Genomic DNA, 27,002 nt, shown 5'->3' with positions numbered 1-27,002 from the left:
GGAAAGGCTAAATCCTGATACACGGAGGAGCTCTGCTGTTCGGAAGCAGTGACTACATAACACGATCTACACAGGCCCTGGCCATGGAAAGTCTACCTCCGCCTCTCATGGGCACGGGCCTCGGACTGGTAGGGTGGCTTCCAGCACTGTGCTGGCCCCTATCAGCTTTCCCGTGTGTTGGCAGGATTCCCAACTCCTTATCTCAAGTCAGAATGGGAGTGCTTCCCAGACAGCTTTCGTCATTCGTGGCAGAAAGTCATAACCTGACAGCAAAGCCGGGACCCTAAAAGGCCAATGCCAACACAAGACTTGGCTGAGACCCAGGTGGAGGAGTTCCAGCAACTGAATGGCACCAGGAGGTTTTCAGAAAGCCTCAGCCGGCTGAGTGCTAGAATCATGAAGGAAAAAAAAAAATCAGACTTTTCTCTGGAGTTACTCCCAAGTTTGTTTATTCTAAGATGCTGAGGACAAGACAGTCTTTTTCTTTGCTTCAAATTGAAAGCCTAACAACTGTTTCCTTAAGTTAGCACCATCATACTAATTCACTAATAAATGAGAGGTGCTTGGATTCTGAAAACCAAGCAAAAATGGGAACTTCTCATACACACATACCTCAGATGTAGCTTTCCAAGGTTGGAAAATGCTTTTTTGCTTAGGTTAGCACAGCTCTTGAAATCTAGTACAAAGTTCATCACTGCTGAACAGGTTAAGTCCACAAACAAGGAACCCCATTTGGCAGCTTGAAAGATCCATTTCCAAATGAGCAATGAATGAATTGCTTTTACTCTATAAAGTGACAGAATAGAAGAGCCGTTCCCTTGGGAGGACAGTTACTAAAGGTTGCTATGGACTTCTACAAGCTGACATTCGAGTTTAATCAGACACATCACAGGTAACACCTCACTAATGACTGGATTGGGTTTTATTTTTCCTCATATCTTTAGCAAATTGTTCAGAACACCAGACTCCATATGCTCTGGGTGTTTTGAAAAATAATGGCTAATATTAAGTGCTCGCTATTTACCTGTTGCTAGTGTAAGCACTTTACATGTCATTCTCGTAACCACTCTATGAAGTAGGGACTAACACACATGAGAAATGGAGACAAAGGGTAAAGAACTTGCCTAAGATCACACAGCTATCATGCAGCAGAGATTTAAAGCTGGGCACCTGAATTCTAAAGCCACACTTTGCTGAACTGCTGGTAAAATTATCAACTTAAAGTTGAATCTGACTTATACTGACCTCTGGGCCACTACTGCGGATGGGAAAGGTGCTGGCTAATAGCTCACACAGCAGAAATCCTGTGGCATGGCTCTGGAACTGGCAGACGTGACCTATTTCCACACCTCCAGAATGGACCATGCTGGAGGCCAATCTCGGTCTGAAAGCATGATCCTGGCTTCCCGATTCACACGTTGTCCAAGACTTGCCTTTGGATCCTAAATGGCGAGGGGAACCATTCGGAGGCCTTCCCCAGGAAGCTGGGCTCATTACTTTTTGCAAAGCAACCGAATCTCACAGGGTTCACCACTAGGACCAGACTCTGGAGGTAATCTCTCAGCTACCTTGTTTCAACTTTTCTCAGGGCCAAGAAATCCGGAGTCGACAAGCACTGATGCTGCTCCTCCTTTGATCAGGATCAGTTTTAGATGCTTCGAGTCTATACCTTGATAATGCTGCTTCATTCATATGCAGAGAGAAAAAAAACTTTCTGTGGAGGCATTTAAAGAAGACAGTCTTCCAGTGGAAAGTAATTTTTCTCAAGAAAAAAAATGTAAAAGAAAGTTCTCTCTCCTGAAGTTGTCTTAAAAACTTTATGAAAACAGTAAATGGTTTTAGTTGATCAACAACATTAAACAGGTGGATCCAGCTGTTGCTCTGACCAAACACTATTGCACAGAGTGCTAACATGGACAAGAACAATGTGGACAATTAAAACAGAGATAAATCCAAATCCCTTTTGTACAGTTTTGCTGAAGCCCCTAACAAAATTTTATGGATTAGAAAATGGGTTGTAAAGGGACTCATGGATTCTGTTTCCAAGCCAAAGAGCAAGGAAATAGCCAAAATAGAAAAGCAATACTCATACCTGGACAATCAACCTCTGAATCAAGGAGCACCCAGTCATGCTGTTATTTTTTAAACTACCACTATGTAATTTATAAAATTATAAATTTATAAACTGGGTAGAATTAACTGGGCTAATCTTTTTTGTGTGGGATGTTTTTAGATCCACAGGCTCTCAGAAAACAAATTACAAAGTATATTTAAAAATTAACATTGCCAAAATACATGTGCCTCATCCATTTATTAATGAATGTCTGTCATTTTAACATAACCTTAATGTGTTGTAATTTAGCTCTTTTCTGAGAAGAAAAAAAGGTATTTCTCTCTAGTAAAAAATACTTTATGTGCAGAGCTAATTAATAGCCAATTTAAGTTGGTTTTAACTTTCCCTAAATACATAGAATTAACTTCATATATCTTTCAAACCACTTAGAAAAAGTACTATTTTTAAGATGTTTATATATTTTTTTTAAGATGTTTATATTATACAATCAAACGTTTACCGTTACTCTATTAAATCTTTGTTTAATTTGAATTACCACACACGAAAGCCATAAATCTGGATTGTATTAAATCACTGCCTAGCCATAGGCAAATACATGTTTTCATCCACAAAACTGAGAAAATTCTTTCAGAGACCACTTGTAATGGCTCTCAGGAAAACCTCATCTAATAATAGGTCAATCAGTAATTATATTCAATAACAAGCATTTATTAATGAGCACCTAAAGATGTTTTGTGTATATCTTTAAGGAAAACAACGTCTTTAAAGATGAATGGGGGATCCCTGGGTGGCTCAGTGGTTTCGCGCCTGCCTTTGGCCCAGGGCGCGATCCTGGAGTCCCGGGATCGAGTCCCGCGTCGGGCTCCCGGCATGGAGCCTGCTTCTCCCTCTGCCTATGTCTCTGCCTCTCTCTCTCTCTCTATCATAAATAAATAAATAAATAAAAATAAATCTTTAAAAAAAAATAAAGAGATGAATGGGCAGATCCCATCTTAACAGGTAGGCTAGCCTATAATTAGATCATTCCTGAAGAGAGCAGGAACACAGCACAGCCTTCATGAATAGAAGAGGCATGAAACTGATGCAAACGAGACCTCAATGGCCAAATATTTAGGAATGGAGACTAGGAGGGAAGAAATTAGAAGGAATTCAGCTAAGTTCTCAAAGAATTAATAAAAAACACAGTCAGGAAAAGCCAGCTCAGGATGCTGACGGCTCTTCTGCCCATACTTCCCATGATGGAGCTACACTGAAAGGCTTGTATCTTAGGGATGCATAGCGCAGTGTAGCATTAGAGCAGGGGAGCTGCGGAGAGGGTACAGGATGGATTATAAACTAGCTTCTCTTTCATCCACCCAGGAAAAGACCACATGATCTTTACAATCAGTGAGTAAATTTAAAAGTACTTGAGATACTACTTCTCATTGTTCACTAATTTCAAAATTAAAGGCTTCTGAAATTAGCTGAGGCTACTACAGTGGCAGCAGTGCAATCGGCTGGCTCTGAGACAATGCTAGGCGATGCCTTTGAGTGGAGGTAACCACCAAACTGCTTACATTTCTGAATCATGCCAAAGAAACTTACCTTCTTCACTGCTTACCATTTCAGTCTCAGAAATCTAGGCAGGTCTGCTTTTGACTATTATTCCTTTGTAAAATATGTGCTTCCTTATGACCAGGCTTTGTGTGCAAAGGTTAGCCCAATGCTCACCGTACTCTGTAAAATCATACGGGCTTATTGTAGGGGACACCAACAGGAGGAATCTTTTCCTGGTTTAAGACATTCTCTATAAAGAACACTCAGAATTGAAAAGGTTTTTGTGAACCGAAGTATTTCAACTAACTGCTAGGTTTACACTTAAGATTTCTTTTACTTTTTCCTGGTCAGGCTTTTCAGACATTTCAAATCCTATAGCCAACCTTGGATGCCTAAATCGAAATGTTGCACCTATTATTTGGCTTCAGAAAATCTGAAGCTATCAAGCTTCTAAATCTATGATTAGATGGTATTAAATGCCACATAAAAAATACTTCCCAAGTTTATAATCTTAGAGATTAACTTTATACACCCTTTAAAAGAAAGGATTAGATAATTTGGGGAATATTCTTACATAAACAACTCTAACTGTAGCCCTTTACAACTGTATTATAACTTTATTTAACTTAGTAAAAGCCAAAATTGATAGTTCTTAACATGGTGTATGGAAATTAAAATTAAAGAATACAAAGTACCTTAAATTTTTTTTTCAGCTCAATTCTAGTTCCTTCACTATTACTGCCAAACTTCTGTGAAAGAAGCCTTGCAATAAAGACTAACAGCAACATTAGTTTTTAAAAGTTCACTTACCAATTTTAACAATCTAGAAAAAAGGAAAGTCAGACATGTATAAGTAGAAAACACAAGGATAAAAAAAGTAATATCTATGAAAATATTGCACAACTTCAGGTGTTTCCTCCAAATTTGCTTTATGTAATTGAGTGGATATAAATTAATGAACAAAAACTTAAGCAAGATACATGTAACAATTTAACAGAACCTGATAATCTAATTTTCAGTTTTTCTCAAATTCATCTTTAAGTCTTTCCATCATGGGGCTCATAAAATTAACCAACATATGGATACTACAGTCTAGTGTCAAATCTTTAAGTATTTATGACATACTGAATTCCTCTACAATGCAATTATGAAGAACCCTCAAGATACTTGTGTTTTGTATGTAGAAAAGTGTTAGAGTCAAATATTCAACTCAATATTAAATAAACATTTCTGATGTTAGATTGAGATTGCTTCTCCTTTTGCTAATGAATGATACTTAGCTGTAATATCACTGAGCTGAACAAGTCACCTCTGAGTACATAAGGAAAAATAAACACATGCTAAATGGATAAAACATTACAAACTACATCTTTACTAAACCATCTATACCTCTAACACCTCTAACACTTCAGAAGCTTAGAGATTCAGAGTGTTCTTACATTAACTGCAAGAAAGATAAAGGAGAAATTCCCTCTTTGAGATCACAACTATGAAGTCATACGGTTATACAAATTCTGCGTTTGTGTGCAAAACATGAATACGTTTATCTTAATTCTCCCTGCTTAGACTTGTCAGCCAGCAGGACTTTCCTTTCAAAGAAACAGACTGAGATGTGTTTTATATAACTTCAATAACCTCAGCACTACAATAATAAGAGATGCAGTATCCTTTTGCTATGGTTCAAGACAATAAGGGAAGGAGGTCGCAAGAAAGAATAAATCAAAACTGTTAGAGCTGAGCAACTTTTCTCATTCTCACCATGGTGCCACTTTCATTTTACATAAGCATGGTGGCATAATTCAAGCTCCATAAATCAGAAATCTTAATATTTAAAATTTACCTTGACTTTTAATTATTACCATATTAACAACCAAAGTAATTAGATAAAACACACAGGAAAGGGTAACAGTAAACCCCACTTTACTAGAGTTGGTTTCTTGACATTAACTCAGTGTTTATAGAAAAGGGATAGTGCATCTCAGTTTGCTCACAAGCTAGGAGATCACTTTGAATTCTGCATTTCCTAACTGCAAACAGATATAGCACTTATAACAGGTTATAAATAAACTGGTTTTCAAGCATAGAGCCAGCCCCAACGATAATAATACACTATTTAAAAAGACCTAAGGCAATGAATTCCATTTCCAATGGAAAAAAAGAACTGTGCAAACAAGCTTAAAACTACTTTTTTTTTGTGCCAGTGTTATAAAATGTAGCTTTTAATAAAACCTTGACCCAAATGCCAGCAACTTCAGAAAAGAATTTGGGTGGGGGGGAAAAAGAGAGTTATTTCATTTAGGAAAAACAACCACTATCTTTTTCCTAATCTTCAACACACACAATTTAAACATATACAGCTGCTGTAACACTTTACACAATTCCTATGTACTGGAGCATAACAAGATCTAAATACAATTATATTTTTAAACACTGGGTCAAGGCTTTACATAAAAATACCATCCTACTTTTCCCCCTAAGTTCCTAAAATATCACATATTTTTTCCCCAACATCTGCAGCCATTCAGGAATTTTTAGGAAACTTTTGTGCATGATCTTAATTCCTAATCCCTGACTCTTTGGGCTCAGTGACAAAAGATCAAAACCACCAAAAAATGATGGTTCACTTGAAGTCAGACCAGAGACCCTGGCTCAATTAGTCTCGTAGGACGAAAGCAGTGCTGCATCAACTGGCTCCATGCAAGAGGGGCACGTGAAGGATCTCATCAACCAGTCATCTATACAGTCCAGGTGATAGATGTGCATGCACGGCAGAAATCGGATTGGGTCCCCATAAACAAAGTCCATCATACAGATAACACACCTGTTGGGGGTGAGGGAGAGAGAAATCAGAAAGCATTTTTCAGAGAAGTGATGTATCTAGAATACTCTTTAAAATCCTATTACAAAGACTGTTAATCCGAACAGATGAAAATGGCTTGCCTGTCACCCTACCAAAGCATGCAAACTGATTTTTCCTAATAAGCATTAATCCATTAGCAATCTCTCATTTTGATCCGCTGGAAATTCATGGGAGTTTGAGAGCTATCAACAGAGCAAAGAGAAATGGACCACGTGGGGATCAGGTCCATTCCTAGAACTGCACTTGTAAAATAGCTACATATTATACAAGACACCCAAAGAATGTGATGCTTCAGGTAGGAAGCCATCAGATCAACTCTGTTTACATGAACTCAGTTTTTAATGTACACCCAGGAGTAAGACAGTTTTCATTTTAATAACTATGTTAAAAACCATCACTAATTTTAGCCTACTTAACTGAGCTGCTGTAGCTAAAGATCTCTTCATTAACCCTAGTTTCAGATTCACGGCATTTTTTCCTACAGGTTTAAGAAGGAACCCAGTGCTGTAGGATTTCAGAAGTCCGTATTCAAGACAGGTTCTTAAGTACTAGCACTAAATCGTGTTATGAGTCAAAACAACTAAGCATCAACATAGTAGAGTATGTCTTTGTTGGCAAGATCATTCTCAACCCATAAGAAGTACTCATTAGGGATTCTCAGACAGTAATGAGATCTGAGGACAAAAACTTCCCAGAAGTAAAATTTGATATTCAACTCATCAGGCTTAATAAAATTATTCCTCAAATTAAAAAAGGATTTAAGATTTTCCTCATTGTCACTAAAACTCCTTAACAATTTTAATACTGCATAATCTACCAAAGTTTTCCTATGCCACGATTAACTATACTTCTACTCTTAAGTAAAACCATGGTGAATATCTTTATATATAAAGCACTAGGAGTTGGACTGAGGTACACACTTTAGGACAGATCTCTAGAGCTGACGGTCTCAAACAGTATAGATCTGAGAAGGTCCTTGACATATTGCCAAATTGCTTTCCTAACTGACAAGGCCACCAGCACAATCACACATGAATCATTTTAACTGACATCAACTGTCATCCAAGTGGACACAGACAACATATAATATGGTCAGAATTCACACCATTTCTTAGCTATCTTTTTACCGAAAATTCTTAATTACTGTAACTCAACATTCTCTTGCATGAAATGATTATCTTAAATATCTAACTTCTAAAATCCAGGAGATTATTTTTCAAAAGCAAAATTCTGGAGATGGACCTTTGAAACATGTATAAATTAAAACTTACTCCCGGATCTTTTTTTCTGATCCATCCCTTCCAGGGTCATAAACTCCTTTAGGCAGATGTTGTATAAGGCCTATTCTTTGAGCTATCCTAATTTGTTCCTCTTCAGTCAGCTGAGTTGCTAGGCGAGTCTGACTTGGTGTTGGATGATAGACTGGAACTGGAACTTGTTCCTAAATTTTAAAACACAGAGAAAATGATTATTTTTTAAACATCTGTTTTTTGGGGGTAATATTTTTCTTGTTTCTTATTTTTTGGCTTAGTGGGTAGGAGGGGACCTTGGAGAGGTAGGAGATTGTTTTACTCTGCCTTAACTTTAGCATATTTGACCAACTTTTCAAAGATAAAATCTTTACTGAAAAACTCGCATTTTGTGTTGGAATATTGTGAAGTATTTCCACATGAAGGCTACATAACTAATATCATTCTTGATGTGCAAATAAATATATTTATTTGTATAACAGGAACAATACACAATATATATAATTAATAGACTTCAATACTCTAGGCTATATTCTGTATTCAATGGAGTTTTGTAGTCTCAGTATACCATTATTTACATTAAAACTGGCCATTACAGATCTTATTTGTAAATTCTTTCCATATAGACAGCAACCTTAAAATTATTATTTATTTAGAAAGGCTGGATTATTATTGCAATAAATTTTCATGAAATTTCTTAAGCTTTTGAATAAGTATTTGGATATGACAACTGAGCCAAACGAGGCTACCCTTCTTCCCAAATGGAAAACCTAAGTTTAGAAGATGTAAGTAAAATAGCCAAATATCTACTTATAATTTACTTGCATATATTAGTACATACAAAATTAATTTAAACATTATCTATTCACATTCATGAAATAATTCTATTCCTATTATTTATACATTCTTTTAATAGATACTGAATATCTTATGTGCCAGGTAATGGAGGATGCTACTTTAAGATTTATTTTAGAGAAAGAGAGAGCAAGTGTGCATGCAATTCCCATGAGTAGGGGGAGGGACGGAGGGAGAGAATCTCAAGCAGACTGTCCACTGAACCTGACACAGGACTCAATCCAACAACCTCCCCTCCTTAGATCACGACCTAAGCCAAAACCAAGAGTCGGATACTCAACCAACTGAGCCACCCAGGAGCCCCGGGATGCTACTTTAGATAGGATGCTCATAGCAAACGTCTGATGAGACATTTGAGAAAAGACCTCAATGAACTATGAGGATGATCATGCATCTGTAACCTAATGATTTCATTGTGGCTAGAACCACAATTTTTGAGCCACTTAAAATGATGTTCCAGAGAACATCGCTACTGAATAAAGGACTTCACAACTACCAATTCACACATTACTTTAGAAAATGGTATTTCCATTCATCCTGTAGGATCACTCCTCATCTCTGCAACGTAAGCACTTGTTTGAGGACAGCCAATATTTGCAATTGTGAGATTATGCCTCCAGGAATAACTGCTAAATCTGTGTTAAGCTAAAAAAAAAAATTCTGTGAAATGACCTCCATAATTATCCAAAACATCAATTGAGGCTGCTTTGAACTAATGGCTTTTGTGGTCAAAAATAAAATAATTAAGAGCACCCATAATGAGAAACTTAAGGGCTCAAGTATAAATATCCTTTCTGAAGAGAAATTTTAGGGGAAAGTCTCAGATACATATAAGTTAGTATTAAAAACTGAATATTCAAGGAAGAAAAGAGTTTTCCACATACCACCATGTCCCCTTAAACTATAGCCTTATTTGTAAATACTCCTTTGGCAATAGTTAGACTTTAAAGGGAGATCAACAGGGACGCCTGGGTGGGTCAGTGGTTGAGCATCTGCCTTTAGCTCAGGTCGTCATTCCAGGTTCCTGGGATGAAATCCCACATCAGGTTTGCCATGAGAACTGCCTGCTTTTCCCTCTGCCTGTCTCTGCCTCTCTGTGTGTCTCTCATGAATAAATAAAATCTTTTAAAAAAAATAATAAGGCAGATCAACATAAGACTTTAAATATTCATTACACACACACAGGAATACTACTTAGCCATCAAAAAAAATCTTGGCATTTGCAATGACGTGGATGGAACTAGAGGGTATTATGCTAAGCGAAATAAGACAAAGACAATTATCATATGATCTCACTCATATATGGAATTTAAGAAACAAAAAATGAAGATAAAGGAAGGGAGGGGAAAATATAGTAAGATATAAACAAAGAGGGTGGGGAGGGTGGGACGCCTGGGTGGCTCAGTGGTTAAGCATCTGCCTTTGGCTCAGGGCATGATCCTGGAGTCCTGGGATTGAGTCCCACATTGAGCTCTTTGCATGGGGCCTGCTTCTTCTATCTCTGCCTCTCTCTGTCTCTCATGAATAAATAAATCTTTAAATTAAAAACAAAACAAGGGGGATCCCTGGGTGGCGCAGCGGTTTGGCGCCTTCCGTTGGCCCAGGGCGCGATCCTGGAGACCCGGGATCGAATCCCACATCGGGCCCCCGGTGCATGGAGCCTGCTTCTCCCTCTGCCTGTGTCTCTGCCTCTCTCTCTCTCTCTGTGACTATCATAAATAAAATAAAAATAAAATTCTTTAAAAAAACAAAACAAGGGATCCCTGGGTGGCGCAGCGGTTTGGCGCCTGCCTTTGGCCCAGAGCGCGATCCTGGAGACCCGGGATCGAATCCCACGTCGGGCTCCCGGTGCATGGAGCCTGCTTCTCCCTCTGCCTGTGTCTCTGCCTCTCTCTCTCTCTCTCTCTGTGTGTGTGACTATCATGAATAAATAAATAAAATATTTAAAAAACAAAAACAAAAACAAAACAAAACAAAGCAGGAAACAAGCTATAAGAGAATCATAGGAAACAAACAGGGTCACTGGAGGGGAGGAGGTGCAGGGATGAGGTATCTGGGTGATGGACATTAAGGAAGGCATGTAATGTAATGAGCACTGGTTATTATATAAGACTGATAAATCACTGAACTCTATCTCTGAAACTAATAACTGAATTTAAAACAAATCCCCCCCCCCGCAATATTCCTTTTCTGAGATTCAGAACAAATGTTTAATTAAAAAATCTCAAAACCCAATAAACCCTTTATCAAATAAGAGTATATCCTCTTGTACAAATAAAATGCCAGTAGTTAAATCTTTTGTTTTATGAATTTCCAACATCAATGGTTACTTAAGTTCTTTCATGCTTCTAACTCATCATGTGAATGCTTATCAGAACTATATGCTACATCTAAGTAAACATTTAGTGCATATTACATGCAAAGATGACACCGTATTATTAAAAGTATGGTTCATGGATCCAGATAACCTTAGCTCAAGTCACTACCACTTAAGAGAGTAACCCTGTTTAAGCTATTTAACCCATCTGGATAAGATGGGTTGCTATTAGGCTTAAATGAGGAACAGTCAACCTTGAAGTGGCAGGAACTCAAGTAAGTATTAATATTGCATTCAAAGAGTTATTATCCATTATCGCAGGCATACTAGCTGCTTCCTCTAAGTTCTATGCTTTTCCATCTTCTGCCTTTGCTCTTGCTATTCCTCCTATCTTTCCCTGAAGTAATTGGTCCAAATTATACCTTGTCCAGCAGGTTGTTGACATGAAATGAAGCCCTCCTCAATCCTTCACCCCACCACCCAATACTGAGACTGTCTATGGCCTCAGCTTAATTACATAGGTGTTGTCTACCAGTACGAGAAATAGGATTAGAGAATACAGTGAGATTTTGGTTAAATATTTTTCATTTTGTACATCAAATTCAGAATCTATTACATGCAACATGTAGATTAAAACCCTATGCACTAGAAAAATAACTGCTGAGCAGGTTTTATACTGCATATAAAAGTTTTACAACCCTTTGGTTAATAATGATCAAATACGACTGGTGCGTCTTTGGTTTAAATACTTCCAATTTTTTAACCTAGTAGGCAAACATTCAATATAGAAAAGTTTCATGGTTAAAAATAAAACTCTGCAACTTACTAGCTATAAGGTCCTGTAAACATGGCACTTAGCTGAATTGATAGAGCACGTGGTTCTTGATCTTGGCGTCATGAATTTGAGCCCCATGTTGAGCCTACTTTAAATAATTAAAAAAGACCCCGAACACATTTTTTTAACCTCTGAGCCTGAGTTTCTTCATGCTGTAAGAATAACTTGAGAAGTCTAAGTGTTGTCCCTGGTGTAATACAAGATACACATAAAAAAGCATCATTTAGGGATGTCTGGGTGGCTTGTCAGTTAAATGACTCTTGATTTCAGCTCAGGTCATGATTTCAGGGTTATGGGAGTCTGCTTGCCCCTCTCCATTTGCTCCTCCCCACTCCTGCCCTCATCATTCTCTCTCTCAAACAAAACTTTCAAAAAAGCTCAAATAAATGTTACCTATTGTTAGTGCAGCTCTACTATTATATGACTATGGAACAACATTCCAATATTTAAGAAATGGATTGGATTTATAATCTTACATGTCAGTTACACCTCAAAGCTGATATTGAAACAAAATTTAGCTCTGAAAAAGAAGAAATGGATTGGACTATGCAGAGATAAGCAAAAGGTTTCAAATAGCAATCTTAGAATTCATCTAAGGTCAACTCTCATCTTATATGCCTAAACTTGCCTATAGTCACATAATTACTGACAATATTACAATCAGAATTCTGGTCTCCCCTTTTAAGTCAGTAATTTCTACTACAGCATTACTCATTGCCAGAGAGCAAGGAAAACTCCGTGGGTTAATCTGGCTTGTGTCCGCTTACATTACTTTGAAGAATAGTACACTGAAATGACATTTTAAGAGAGCCACAAAACAAGGCATATATCTCATGTGGTTCTTTAAGGATTTTTCATCTGTAATAAAGCTTTTATAATTTCAGTGACTACTAGAATTTAAGAATTTCAAAGAATATCAAATCCATCTTTAAACTGACCCTGTAAAATAGATTCTATTACTACTAGGAGTTAAACTCCAAAGTCTAATCATAGCTGCCCATCTATTCTTTGATTGAAACTCCTGAGGGCTACTTCAGGTAGTTCTTACTATAAGGTTGAGAGTTCAAATTCTGCTGCTACTAGAGGACTGTTTTTCTATATGCTCACTTTGGGATTTCTGTTCTCTGATGTCACTTTCTTTTTTCTTTTTTTTTAATTTTATTTATTTATTTATTTATTTATGTATTTATTTATTTATTTATTTATTTATTTATTTATTTATGATAGTCACAGAGAGAGAGAGAGGCAGAGACACAGGCAGAGGGAGAAGCAGGCTCCATGCACCGGGAGCCCAATGTGGGATTCGATCCCGGGTCTCCAGGATCGCGCCCTGGGCCAAAGGCAGGCACCAAACCGCTGCGCCACCCAGGGATCCCTGATGTCACTTTCTTTAACTAGTCTAAAAAGGTAGCATGGCCTACTAATCCAATGGGGTTTTTTTTTAGCAACAGATCTTGCTATGAGTAATCTTATTTATAATTACAATATTTAATTGTAATTTAATTGCTCTAGTGGAATGAGGCTGAGGTGGAATGTGACCTACAGGGGTGAGTATCCTCATTCCATCATCTACCTGGGGCATGTTTTGCTAATTTAGAAAAATCAATGGAACAGTTTTTAAAACACTGCTACAAGAATATGGATTTTGTCTGAAAAATTAAATTGTAAGACTAAAATCTGTTACTATGGGGACTGTTAATATATTTAATAGTCTCAATATCTTTGAATAAAGGTAATAGCACCACTTTAGAGGGTGATGATCCAATCATAAGATAACAAATAGCTTTTAGCTTTATAAATGTCAACATTTCTAAGTCATTCTATTTGTTTTCCCACCACCACCAATGACTCTGGTTTGCAGACTTAAGCTAACAGCTATTATCCCTGGCTTTAGTCCTGGCTCTCTGGCTTGTTCCTGAATACAAATTCTTTTACCTCTGTTATGACCCCTGCCAGCTCTTAATTTTTCAACCCTTGGATTACCACTTCCAGGCTAGGCTATCCTGATTCTCAGTCCCAGTCCAGTTGACTAGTCTGGCACAAGAGAACACAAATGAAGTCACACTGGTAAAAGACTGTGAGTAATAAGGGCCTCCAAAATCCCTGAACATACTACAAAGAATTGTTTTAAATTGTTTAGAAATAATAATCTCTAACCATATACTTTAAGAGGCTACATTTCCTTGGTCTTCTGGTTCATATGTATACAGAAGAAACAGAAAACAAGCTCTATTTTATGAAGAAACAATAGATATTAAAATAACACTATCTTTTAATTATACATATTATGGATGTATTTTCTTTGGTATTTTTTGTTAAACCAGAGGAACTCTCAAAGCACCACTGAGATATTTAAAATGATTCAACACTCTAATTTCAATTTACTACAACTTTTCAGAAAGCCACAGAAGGAAGGAAATGACTAAGAACTGCTGGTATTTTAAAGATGGTTATGGCCTCACCCTTTGTAACACATACACCTAACTTTAATTTCCATCATACCTGTTAAAACGGTTTGTATGAGTTACTGTTTACAGACTAGAGATCCAATGGTATTTTTCTAGGTGGCAAAATGGAATCTTCTAATGTCAGCTAGAAGACACTGAATGGAAGACAAGACATGGATATAAAGAACAGCAATTTTTTTAAAATTTTTTTTAAATTTTTTTATTTATTTATGATAGTCACAGAGAGAGAGAGAGAGGCAGAGACACAGGCAGAGGGAGAAGCAGGCTCCATGCACCGGGAGCCTGATGTGGGATTCGATCCCGGGTCTCCAGGATCGCGCCCTGGGCCAAAGGCAGGCGCCAAACCGCTGCGCCACCCAGGGATCCCAAGAACAGCAATTTTTAAAAGATTTGGATTCTGGGACAGTTCTCACCACTCCCTAATTGATGGCTCACTGCACCTAAACATTGTGTAAACAATATGGTTTATGCTAAACACCTGCTTCCCTCCTGGGAATCTGGAATTTTAGTATGTACTAGGCAGTGGGTGTCTACTCAGTATTTTGGGCTCCCCTAGTAGACAACCCTTCACAAATACTGGCACAATTCAATGCTGGGGAAATTAAGTGTATCCTGTGTGACTCCACTAGAGGATTATTGGAAGGCTGTGCCTATTTCCTATGGACTAATGCACCTTTTTCCTTGGATGATTTTGATTTGTATTCTTTTGCCATAATAAATTAGAGCTATGATTACAACTATATGCTAAATGCTATGAGTCTTCCTATGAAATCAAAGAATAATCTAGATAATGTTCATAGTGATGGATAGTTCTCACACTGACTCCTTTTGTTTTCAGTTTATTTGGCCATGCACATTAGAAATTCTTTGTAGAAAAAGAATTCTCCTTTGTGAAAAAGGTGTGTTTTGACAATGGTGGTTACACAGTACTTGTGTTTTATTGCTTTTCTTAAATTTTAAAGGACCCCTGTAAGGAACTTTTATTTTGAATATTACTTAGCATACAGGAACTATTATTTTGAATATTCCTTAGCATACAGAAAAATACTTTTGAGATAAAGATGTTTTGGGCTGAACTGTGCCCCCTAAAATTCATATGTTGAAGTCCTAATGCCCAGTATCTCAGAATGTGACTGCATTTGGAATCACTAACGTGACTGGTTTTATCCTGGCCTCTTCTCCTGTTCTATACTCTTCACCTTCATAACTATGTCCATACTGACAACAAAAATTAGATATAAATGATTCACAAATTTATATTCCAGTCTAAATCTCCCCTTTTAAATTCCAGGTTTTACTTGACAGTTTCAACTCAGATGTCCTCAAAGTGCCTCAAACTCAACATGTCCAAAAATGAACTCCTCTCCAAACTCTGGTCCTCTTTTTGGCTTCCCTATGAATGACAGAACCATCTTTCCAGTTCAGTAAGACAGACATCCTTGGCACCTCCCCATCCCCCCTACTCTTCCACCAAGTTCTAGCAAGTTAATTTGTCTCTGAAATACAGAATCTGTTTATTTCTTTCTGTATTCATTGCTAATATCTAGTGTAAGCTCCCATTTCATCCCTGGTGAACAATACTAGCTAGCAAAATCTCAATTTGTTCTCTAGGAGATTCCTCTCAAAATAGATTCCACTCTATGTCCTCCTCACACATACCTAAAACCGTTTCATTCAATAGCTTTCCATTGGTTAGGATGGAGGCCAAAGTCCTTAATAAGACTTCCAAAGCCCAGCACTATCTGGTTACCTGCCCTCCTTCCTTATCTAACAACTCCCGGCTTTCTAGCTCCACTGGTTTTCCTTCAGTTCCTTTGAAGAGCCATGATCTCTCCTATAGGAAGTCACAGTGCCTGCTATACTCTCTATGAAACACTTTCCTCCATCATCACTCTGCTAAATAATGCCTTTTCTTCCTTTAGCACTCAATGCAACTTCTTCCTAGTATCTGAGAAACCTCTCCTAACTAACCATTCTCCTTTATTACAGGCTTTTATACACCAAGTAATTTTTCTTCATAGCATGTCATAGTTGTAATTTTACATTTAGTTATAATTTGTTTGTCTTCCCCACCAGACTGTAAGAGCCACATTAAGAATTTTTTGTTTCTCACTGAAACAGCAGATGAATAAAAGGTCTATTAAAAACCGTATGTACTAATAGCTAAAAACTGTCACCCATTAGTTTACTCTGGGGATTTTTTTTTCCCCATTTTTCTTTACATTTCCTGGAACCCCTAGCCAATTGTTAAATACTTGATAAATTTAGTGTACATGCCGTAATATTGGAATTATACAGTTTTTTTTTTTGCGAAGTATATTAAGAATAACTTAATAGTACCTACTTTCAATCCCAAATGTGAACCTTAAATGATTTTGAATACCTATTGAAAATGTTTGCAAATTAATCATTTCCAGTGCACAAGGACACTTACTACAAAAATACTATGAATCAGTTTATGAAAATCTAAATCACTAAACTAATATAAATACTGGCACCTTCAAGGGTGGTTCAATTGGCTTCCCTCACCTCTGACTATGATACAATTCATGACGTATTCTGTGCTTCCCCTAAAAAGGTGTGATTATCTGCATAACTATTATATTTCCTCATTACTAGACTATAAGCTGGATAAGGAGGGACCTATGTCTATTTTGCTCAGCAGTGTATACTATTTACTCAGTATTTGATACATTGCAGTGATTGGATAAACATCACTGGATAGCTGAATGATAAAGCACTCATGCTCCTGTAATCCACGAATCCATGTCATATATTCATACCAGGATTTTGTAAGCATGCTATGAAAAAACTGCCAATGATTGGGTTACACAGTAAAAAAGAAAACTCAATGTAAATTATAACCAACCCTCCTTCTCTAAATGACAATACCTGTTTGTTGTCTATCTCAGGAACTTCAATACGTTCAAAACCAAACTAATTATCTCTACTTCCACAATCATTCTGAAACTCAGAATTTATATGCCTAGTATAGGTTAATGACAGAGAAGTACAGTGGAAAAGAACATAGACATCTCATGTGATCTCAGCTTTGGCACTTATTAGGTATGCAACCCTAGGCAAGTTAGTACCTGTAGGCCTAAATTTTCTCTTCAGAAAAATCAATAGAATACCTATCTTAAAGAGTACTGTAAGGAATAACTAAGAAAATGTAAATAAAGTACCTACCAACACAAAGACTCAATACCTGGGCCTTCCTGATTCCTCTGACTTCCCCTCCTTTCCTTTATCTCCACCATTTACTTTAATGTCTTATAATTTTAATTACCATTTCCTCAATGTTGATAGGAGACACATGTACATGCCCTGTGAGTTTAAATTTTGAGAAAGGAGGAATTCATAGTATATTTCAAATAAACTTAAACATTATATGCTTTCTTAATGCTTTAATTCTCTAAATCTTCATGAAACAAAAACAAAATGAGAAGCTAAAAAACATCTGCAATAAAGAAAAATAAAGTGTTAGGAAAAATTCAGCATCACAGAAGGGAGTAGAACAGAAAAGGAACAAAGGATTACAAAATAAGCTGAGGCAGAGCAAGGAGAAATACAGGGTCAGTCACATAAGAAAGCAAGGTCTGACCTTCTGATGAGAAAACTCTGAAGCATTCCAGTTGTTTGTTAATATATAATGAAGCATCTATAAAACGATGAATGCTGTGAAAAATATAAAGGGCCCTAATCCTAGAATACAAACCAAGAAAGACAGAAACCTGCCAAAGTGTAAACCTGTTTGTTTGAAAGGCAGTGCATTAAAATTTGGACCCAATTTAGAGAATATATTGATATAATTTTCAGAAACTAAAACAATGCAGTGGGTAAGTGCCTAAATAATGTGCTGAGGCTGGAAATAGTACAAGTCTGGTTTGTGGTAAAGGAAAAATAAAGTCACTGCTAAAGAATGCAGCTTGTCACCAAAAGCTGTATCCTTTCCTCCAGTAGGAAGTAAGAGTCAGCTCTTCTGATTTTCTCCTTACAGCCTCACAAGCTGCTGCTGGCACCACCCCCTCCCCAGCTGCAGTCTCCTACTGGGAATGTTTTCCCTGAATTTGCCAGATTGAAGTTTAAGGCCATAAAATGGAGGATTTGGAATGGACAGTCTCAATGCACATTCTCTGATGTTCAGTGAATCATGACCCAAAAAACCCCAAACCAAACAACCAACCAGCCAAATAAACAAAATCCTTAAAGATTAGCATTAATGTAATTCCTGAACCATAAAAGATAACTATACATATAGAGGAGAAAAGAGGGATCCCTGGGTGGCGCAGCGGTTTAGCGCCTGCCTTTGGCCCAGGGCGCGATCCTGGAGACCCGGGATCGAATCCCACATCGGGCTCTCGGTCCATGGAGCCTGCTTCTCCCTCTGCCTGTGTCTCTGCCTCTCTCTCTCTCTGTGACTATCATACATAAATAAAAAAATTAAAAAAAAAAATTAAAAAAAAAAAAAAAAAAAAAGAGACAGCATCCCACTTTGATACTGACAAATGATGTCATATTTGTTGAGAAAGTATACAAACTAGAGTAGTCTGCATGGGAAAAAACACTGCTTCCATGGAGGTAGTATGGCATCTGTTTGCTTGTTTATTTTTTTAAGGATTTGTATTTAAAAAAAAAAAAAAAAAGATTTGAGAGGGAAAGGGAGAGGGAGAAGCAGACTCCCTGCTGAGCATGGAGCCCCATGAGAGGCTTGATCCCAGGGCCTGAGATCATGACCTGAGCCAAAATCAAGAATTGGACACTCAGGCGCCCCATGTTTGCTAATTTTTTTTTTAAATGAAAAGTATGACTTCATTCACTACATAAATATTCACTGAGCACTTATTATCCAGGGTTATTTACCATATCCTAATTGGGGGAGGGTTGGTAAGCATTATTTCATCATTAGATAATTCATTTAAAGCTCAAGACAAATGAAACCAAGGTCACATTTTGAGCCCAGGCATCAAGTCAGTATTTCTTAACACCCAACCACTTTTCAGATGCTGTTTCAAGTAAAGGAGATTATGGTAGTAACCAGGTAAGGTCTCTGTCCTTCTGAAACCTAAAACCCCTATAGTAGGGGGATCCCGAGATAGTAAACAAGTGAGGAAGACAGCCACCTCAACCACAGCTCCACACTCTCTCTCAATTGCCCATGACCTGGCAACTTCTGGAACAGGCATATATTCGAAAGGCCCCATAGGCTAGCCAACATTTAAAGACACTGCCTGACTGCTAAAAAGAGGGTGAACCAATCCAGTTCTTTCTTCGGTCAGAATTGGAAAACTCAATCAACTGACCTGAAAGGTCACTGAGAAGCAAATAAGAAGCATGTAAAAACTGCAGTTATAGGAAGACATGGTATTAAACCCAGATTAGAAATGCTGAGTGAAGCAGACATTAATAGAGCCTATAAATTAAAACCCCTGAAACCCCTGGGTAAAAGAAATGGGAGAGGGGATGCCTTGGTTCCCTGACAGCTTTCTGCTTCTAACCCATTTGATTTTATATATCATTAAAATGCAGCATCTTTCCTCTAGTTGTCTAATAAGAGTCTTGTAAAATCACCACCATTTTCTTTCCTAGATTAGGGCTACCTTTTTCTTCTCATCAAGCAAACTGGTTTCTAGAGGGGAAATGACACCCAGTTATTGACAAAGAATTTTGTACCAGTGGGGCAGATATCCAGTGAGGTTGTGGGCCAAGAGCTATTGCTCTGACTTAGCGCCTAAGTTATTGTTGGAACCATTTCTTTGCTACAACCAAAAAATACTAGAATTTCTCATTCAAGCATTCTACCTTTGAATTTTATCAGTTCAATGAATAAGAATAAACATTTCAGTAACTGTCATTCTTTCTTAAATGGCAGGTGCAAATACAAGACTCCTATTTGAAAGCTAAGAGTAATATGCCCAAGAATTCTTTGCAAAACACAGATAGAATATGCATAGCCTTTAAGGAGTTAAAAGATGAGAACTTTAAAATCTATTAATTCCAAAAAAGAGTAAGTCTGTACCAGCCAAAGTTGGCTTTGTAGCTCAGGAAGTCTGCTATTGCATTTACTGCACTAAGTTCTCTAACAGATACCCTTATCCTTCTTTTTTAAAGGACCAGGGCTAGTATCAATAAAAATTAATTTCCTCCAAAGACTACTAAATACTAAACTTCAGTTCTAAGAATGCTGCAGAATTCTTTAAGAGGTATATTTCTTGGATTCTAAGTTTTTAAGGCTTTATGGAAGACCAGTCCATTAAATGTATACATCAACTAGAATACACATTCTGATTTCAAAAAGCATTGAAAAGTTTTAAATGTTTTTTAATTTAAGTAATCTACACCCAACGTGGGGCTTATGACCCCAAGATAAAGAGCCACATGCTCCTCTAATTAAGCCAGCCAGGTGCCTCAGCATTGAGGAAATACAGTACCACTGCAAGGTAAAAGGCCTACATTTAATATAACACTTACTGAGCTATAATTCACATAACGAACTCATATAAAGCATATAATTAAATGGTTTTAGTATGTTCAGTTATGTGAAATTCACAATTTCAGAACATTTTCATCATCCCCAAATGAAACTGCATACCTATTAGCTGTCATTCATCATTTTCCCCTAAATTCCCCAGCCCTAAGCAACCACTAATCTGCTTTCTGTCTCTATAGATTTACCTACTCTGGGCATTTCATATAAATGGAATCCTACTAACATGGTCTTTGGAGGCCTAAAACTTAGCATGTTTTTAACATTTACCCATGTTGTACCATATATCAGAACCTCATTCCTTTTTATTACTGAGCAGTATTTTGCCGAATGTACTCTCAACCAATTATATAATTTGGCCATTTATTAGCATCTGGGTTGTTCCCACTTTTTAGCTACTATGAATATACTGCTATGAACATTTGTGTACAAGTTTCTGTGTGGTTATGTTTTCATGTCTCTTGGGTATACACCTAGGAGAATTGCTGGGCCACATGACAACTATCTACATTCAATCTTTTGAGGAACTGCTAAATTTTTTCCAAAGTACTTATACTGGAATTCCGATTTAAAAACTTAAACAGCGGTTTAGCGCCTGCCTTTGGCCCAGGGCGCGATCCTGGAGACCTGGGATCGAATCCCACATCAGGCTCCCAGTGCATGGAGCCTGCTTCTCTCCCTCTGCCTATGTCTCTGCCTCTCTCTCTCTCTGTGACTATCATACATAAATAAAAAAATTAAAAAAAAAATTAAAAAAAAAAAAAAAAAAGAGACAGCATCCCACTTTGATACTGACAAATGATGTCATATTTGTTGAGAAAGTATACAAACTAGAGTAGTCTGCATGGGAAAAAACACTGCTTCCATGGAGGTAGTATGGCATCTGTTTGCTTGTTTATTTTTTTAAGGATTTGTATTTAAAAAAAAAAAAAAAAGATTTGAGAGGGAAAGGGAGAGGGAGAAGCAGACTCCCTGCTGAGCATGGAGCCCCATGAGAGGCTTGATCCCAGGGCCTGAGATCATGACCTGAGCCAAAATCAAGAATTGGACACTCAGGCGCCCCATGTTTGCTAATTTTTTTTTTAAATGAAAAGTATGACTTCATTCACTACATAAATATTCACTGAGCACTTATTATCCAGGGTTATTTACCATATCCTAATTGGGGGAGGGTTGGTAAGCATTATTTCATCATTAGATAATTCATTTAAAGCTCAAGACAAATGAAACCAAGGTCACATTTTGAGCCCAGGCATCAAGTCAGTATTTCTTAACACCCAACCACTTTTCAGATGCTGTTTCAAGTAAAGGAGATTATGGTAGTAACCAGGTAAGGTCTCTGTCCTTCTGAAACCTAAAACCCCTATAGTAGGGGGATCCCGAGATAGTAAACAAGTGAGGAAGACAGCCACCTCAACCACAGCTCCACACTCTCTCTCAATTGCCCATGACCTGGCAACTTCTGGAACAGGCATATATTCGAAAGGCCCCATAGGCTAGCCAACATTTAAAGACACTGCCTGACTGCTAAAAAGAGGGTGAACCAATCCAGTTCTTTCTTCGGTCAGAATTGGAAAACTCAATCAACTGACCTGAAAGGTCACTGAGAAGCAAATAAGAAGCATGTAAAAACTGCAGTTATAGGAAGACATGGTATTAAACCCAGATTAGAAATGCTGAGTGAAGCAGACATTAATAGAGCCTATAAATTAAAACCCCTGAAACCCCTGGGTAAAAGAAATGGGAGAGGGGATGCCTTGGTTCCCTGACAGCTTTCTGCTTCTAACCCATTTGATTTTATATATCATTAAAATGCAGCATCTTTCCTCTAGTTGTCTAATAAGAGTCTTGTAAAATCACCACCATTTTCTTTCCTAGATTAGGGCTACCTTTTTCTTCTCATCAAGCAAACTGGTTTCTAGAGGGGAAATGACACCCAGTTATTGACAAAGAATTTTGTACCAGTGGGGCAGATATCCAGTGAGGTTGTGGGCCAAGAGCTATTGCTCTGACTTAGCGCCTAAGTTATTGTTGGAACCATTTCTTTGCTACAACCAAAAAAATACTAGAATTTCTCATTCAAGCATTCTACCTTTGAATTTTATCAGTTCAATGAATAAGAATAAACATTTCAGTAACTGTCATTCTTTCTTAAATGGCAGGTGCAAATACAAGACTCCTATTTGAAAGCTAAGAGTAATATGCCCAAGAATTCTTTGCAAAACACAGATAGAATATGCATAGCCTTTAAGGAGTTAAAAGATGAGAACTTTAAAATCTATTAATTCCAAAAAAGAGTAAGTCTGTACCAGCCAAAGTTGGCTTTGTAGCTCAGGAAGTCTGCTATTGCATTTACTGCACTAAGTTCTCTAACAGATACCCTTATCCTTCTTTTTTAAAGGACCAGGGCTAGTATCAATAAAAATTAATTTCCTCCAAAGACTACTAAATACTAAACTTCAGTTCTAAGAATGCTGCAGAATTCTTTAAGAGGTATATTTCTTGGATTCTAAGTTTTTAAGGCTTTATGGAAGACCAGTCCATTAAATGTATACATCAACTAGAATACACATTCTGATTTCAAAAAGCATTGAAAAGTTTTAAATGTTTTTTAATTTAAGTAATCTACACCCAACGTGGGGCTTATGACCCCAAGATAAAGAGCCACATGCTCCTCTAATTAAGCCAGCCAGGTGCCTCAGCATTGAGGAAATACAGTACCACTGCAAGGTAAAAGGCCCTACATTTAATATAACACTTACTGAGCTATAATTCACATAACGAACTCATATAAAGCATATAATTAAATGGTTTTAGTATGTTCAGTTATGTGAAATTCACAATTTCAGAACATTTTCATCATCCCCAAATGAAACTGCATACCTATTAGCTGTCATTCATCATTTTCCCCTAAATTCCCCAGCCCTAAGCAACCACTAATCTGCTTTCTGTCTCTATAGATTTACCTACTCTGGGCATTTCATATAAATGGAATCCTACTAACATGGTCTTTGGAGGCCTAAAACTTAGCATGTTTTTAACATTTACCCATGTTGTACCATATATCAGAACCTCATTCCTTTTTATTACTGAGCAGTATTTTGCCGAATGTACTCTCAACCAATTATATAATTTGGCCATTTATTAGCATCTGGGTTGTTCCCACTTTTTAGCTACTATGAATATACTGCTATGAACATTTGTGTACAAGTTTCTGTGTGGTTATGTTTTCATGTCTCTTGGGTATACACCTAGGAGAATTGCTGGGCCACATGACAACTATCTACATTCAATCTTTTGAGGAACTGCTAAATTTTTTTCCAAAGTACTTATACTGGAATTCCGATTTAAAAACTTAAACAGCGGTTTAGCGCCTGCCTTTGGCCCAGGGCGCGATCCTGGAGACCTGGGATCGAATCCCACATCAGGCTCCCAGTGCATGGAGCCTGCTTCTCCCTCTGCCTATGTCTCTCTCTCTCTCTCTGTGACTATCATAAATAAATAAAAATAAAAAAAAATCAATCTAAAAGCTTAAAAACAACAAAAAACAAAGTACTTCTACCATTTTACATTCCCACCAGTACTGTATGAGTTCCAATTTCTCCACATCATTACTAAATCTTGTTTTCGTTTTTTTGTTGTTGTAATTATAGCCATCCTAGTGGTTTTTACTTTCTTGATAGCAAATGATGTTAAGCATCATTTCATGTGCTGACCAGCCATTATCTTCTTAGAAGAAATGTCAATTCAGATCCCTTACCCTTTTTGAAATTGGGTTGAGTTATAGGAGCTCTTTATGTATCTTGGACATCAGTCCCTTACCAGATAAATGATTTGCAAATATTTTCTTGCATTCTATGGGCCATCTTTTCACTTTCCTGATGGTATCCTCTGAATCACAAGTTTTAAATTCTGATGATATTCATCTTATGTGTCTTTGGGTCACACCACACCTAAGAAGGCTTTACTTAAGCCAATGTCATGAAGACATACTCCTTTGTTTTCTAAAAGTTGTGCAGATTTAGCTCTTATGTTTAGGTACATGAACAACTAAGTTAATATTTGTACAGGGGTCAACTACATTTTATGTGGACATGTAGGCGTCCCAACACCATTTGCTGAAACTTGAAAAGACCTACATTTTAATGTGAGATTTTTCCTAGAAGCCTAGTGAAGTATTCTGGGGCAAGGGTGAAAGGAATAAGAATCTTACAAGACTGTTTATCTGAAGGAACCAGGGTGTCTTAAGGATGCCTAAAATTAGTCCGACCAAGCATATTTTCTACATCCTCTAGTTGTATCAGTTGCTGCAGTTTCTACATAGGTGGTTTCTACTTTCTAATGCATTATTCAATATCATATCCCTAATACTTGCCTTCTAATTGTTCATATGTGTTTCATGTAATATATCCTAACACAGGAAACAAGAACAATCATAGCTGTCTTAAAACTATTTGCTTTAGACAGTTACAGAGAATGCTCTGGATCTCAATGTTGAGACTATGAAATATCAAGTGTCAGCACCTACAAGTCTGACAGTGGAAAAGCAGGTTTCATCTTTAGATTCTTCAAGTTCAATTCCATAATCAAGTCATCAGGAAATTGCTTTAACTAGCAAGAGAAACAGATTAGCAGAAAATGGAATACAGGGTGCTTAAGTCTTCTTGGTAATGTACCTCAAAAAATAATTCCTAGCCTGACCTCAATAGAAATATGAAGTTAGGATTACTAGAGATTACTAGATTATTCTTAGAACCCAAATGTGAAGTTGTTCTAAGGTTATTCAGCTATATAAACAGAGATGACCAGCTATTTACAAGTTATTTTCTAACTGAAACTGACAGCACATTAATTTTCCATAATTTCTACATGAGAAACACATTCCACCATCTCCATCTTTATCACCACCAGGAATCAAGAAAATCACCTCATAAAGAACCCAAATGTACAGGTCAATATAGACTTAATATTTAATAGCTTTTAAAAACCACATGAGAGACACTTAACTCTGGGAAACGAACAAGGGTTAGTAGAAAGGGGGGACTGGGTGACGGGCACTGACGGGGGCACTTGACAGGATGAGCACTGGGTGTTACGCTATATGTTGGCAAATTGAACACCAATATAAAAATATACAAAATAAATAAATAAATAAATAAATAAATAAATAAATAAATAAATACCAGAGTTCTAAAGACTGTGTCAACATGAGAAAATGCTTATAGAGTGATATTAAGAAAAAAGTAAAAGGATGCAAAAATATCAGAGTGCCATTAAGCGTACATTTAAAAGTATCTGCATTTGAAAAAAAAAACTAATATACATTGAAATGTTAACTGTGGTTGCATTAGAGTACTGAAAATGAGTTTTTATTTCTATGTAATATTTAACCTGCAGTTATAAAAACTTTATATAAAGTTGGTATCACTAACAGCTAAAAGTTATTGTTAAAAAATCTAATTTATAGGGGCACCCAGCTGGTTCAGTCAGGGGAGCATGCAATTCTTGATCTCAGAGTCATGAGTTTGAGCCCTGCATTGGGGTGTAGGGATTATTTAAATGCATTTTTAAAGTTTTTAAAAATCCAATTTTTAAGCAGAAAAGAAAATAAAAGCAAAATACAGACAACTCACAATGTATATTCAATTCTGCTAAGAATATGACTTGTATACAGAGTCTAATTCCACTTTTTTTTTTTAAATATTTTTTTTTTATTTTTATTTATTTATGATAGTCACAGAGAGAGAGAGAGGCAGAGACACAGGCAGAGGGAGAAGCAGGCTCCATGCACCGGGAGCCCGATGTGGGATTCGATCCTGGGTCTCCAGGATCGCGCCCTGGGCTAAAGGCAGGCGCCAAACCGCTGCGCCACTCAGGGATCCCTCTAATTCCACTTTTTAAAAATTGAGATGAATTCACGTAATCTTAAATTAACCAATTAAAAAAAAAATTCAGTGACTGTTAGTACATTCACACTGTTGTGCATCCACTACCTCTACCTACTACCAAAATACTACCTACTATCAAAATACAAAATAATCACTCCCAAATAAAACTTTGTACCCATTAGGTAGTACCACCCATCCTCCCTTCTCCCCAGCCTCTGGCCACCATCTGCTACTATGAACTTGCCGACTCTATCTATTTCATATAAATGAAATCATAGAATATCTGCCTTTTTTTTTTTTTTTACCTCTGGCTTCCTTCACTTAGTATAATGTAGTCAATGTTCATCTGCATTGTAGCATGTATTAACTCCATTTTTAAGATATAAATAGTGAATCAGTCAAATATATATATTTGAGCATTCCTTGCATGTA

The 27,002-nt window shown here is 37.1% G+C and overlaps 1 protein-coding gene across 1 annotated transcript in view; it reads right to left on the bottom strand.

Moving 5' to 3' along the window:
- Positions 1 to 4,207: 4,207 nt before the first annotated feature.
- RNF11 (ring finger protein 11) overlaps positions 4,208 to 27,002 on the bottom strand; it is a 41,790-nt gene continuing 18,995 nt past the window's right edge. The window contains exons 2-3 of the mRNA XM_041738204.1: positions 7,742 to 7,911; positions 4,208 to 6,431 (exon numbers count right to left, since the gene is read on the bottom strand). Coding sequence (XP_041594138.1) covers positions 6,260 to 6,431; positions 7,742 to 7,911 — 342 coding nt within the window. The 3' untranslated portion in view covers positions 4,208 to 6,259. The remainder of the gene's footprint in view (positions 6,432 to 7,741; positions 7,912 to 27,002) is intronic.

Source organism: Vulpes lagopus, chromosome 23, assembly GCF_018345385.1.
Source record: "Vulpes lagopus strain Blue_001 chromosome 23, ASM1834538v1, whole genome shotgun sequence".
In the NCBI taxonomy this organism is placed as follows: domain Eukaryota; kingdom Metazoa; phylum Chordata; class Mammalia; order Carnivora; family Canidae; genus Vulpes; species Vulpes lagopus.
This window is presented reverse-complemented; position numbering and strand designations above follow the sequence as displayed.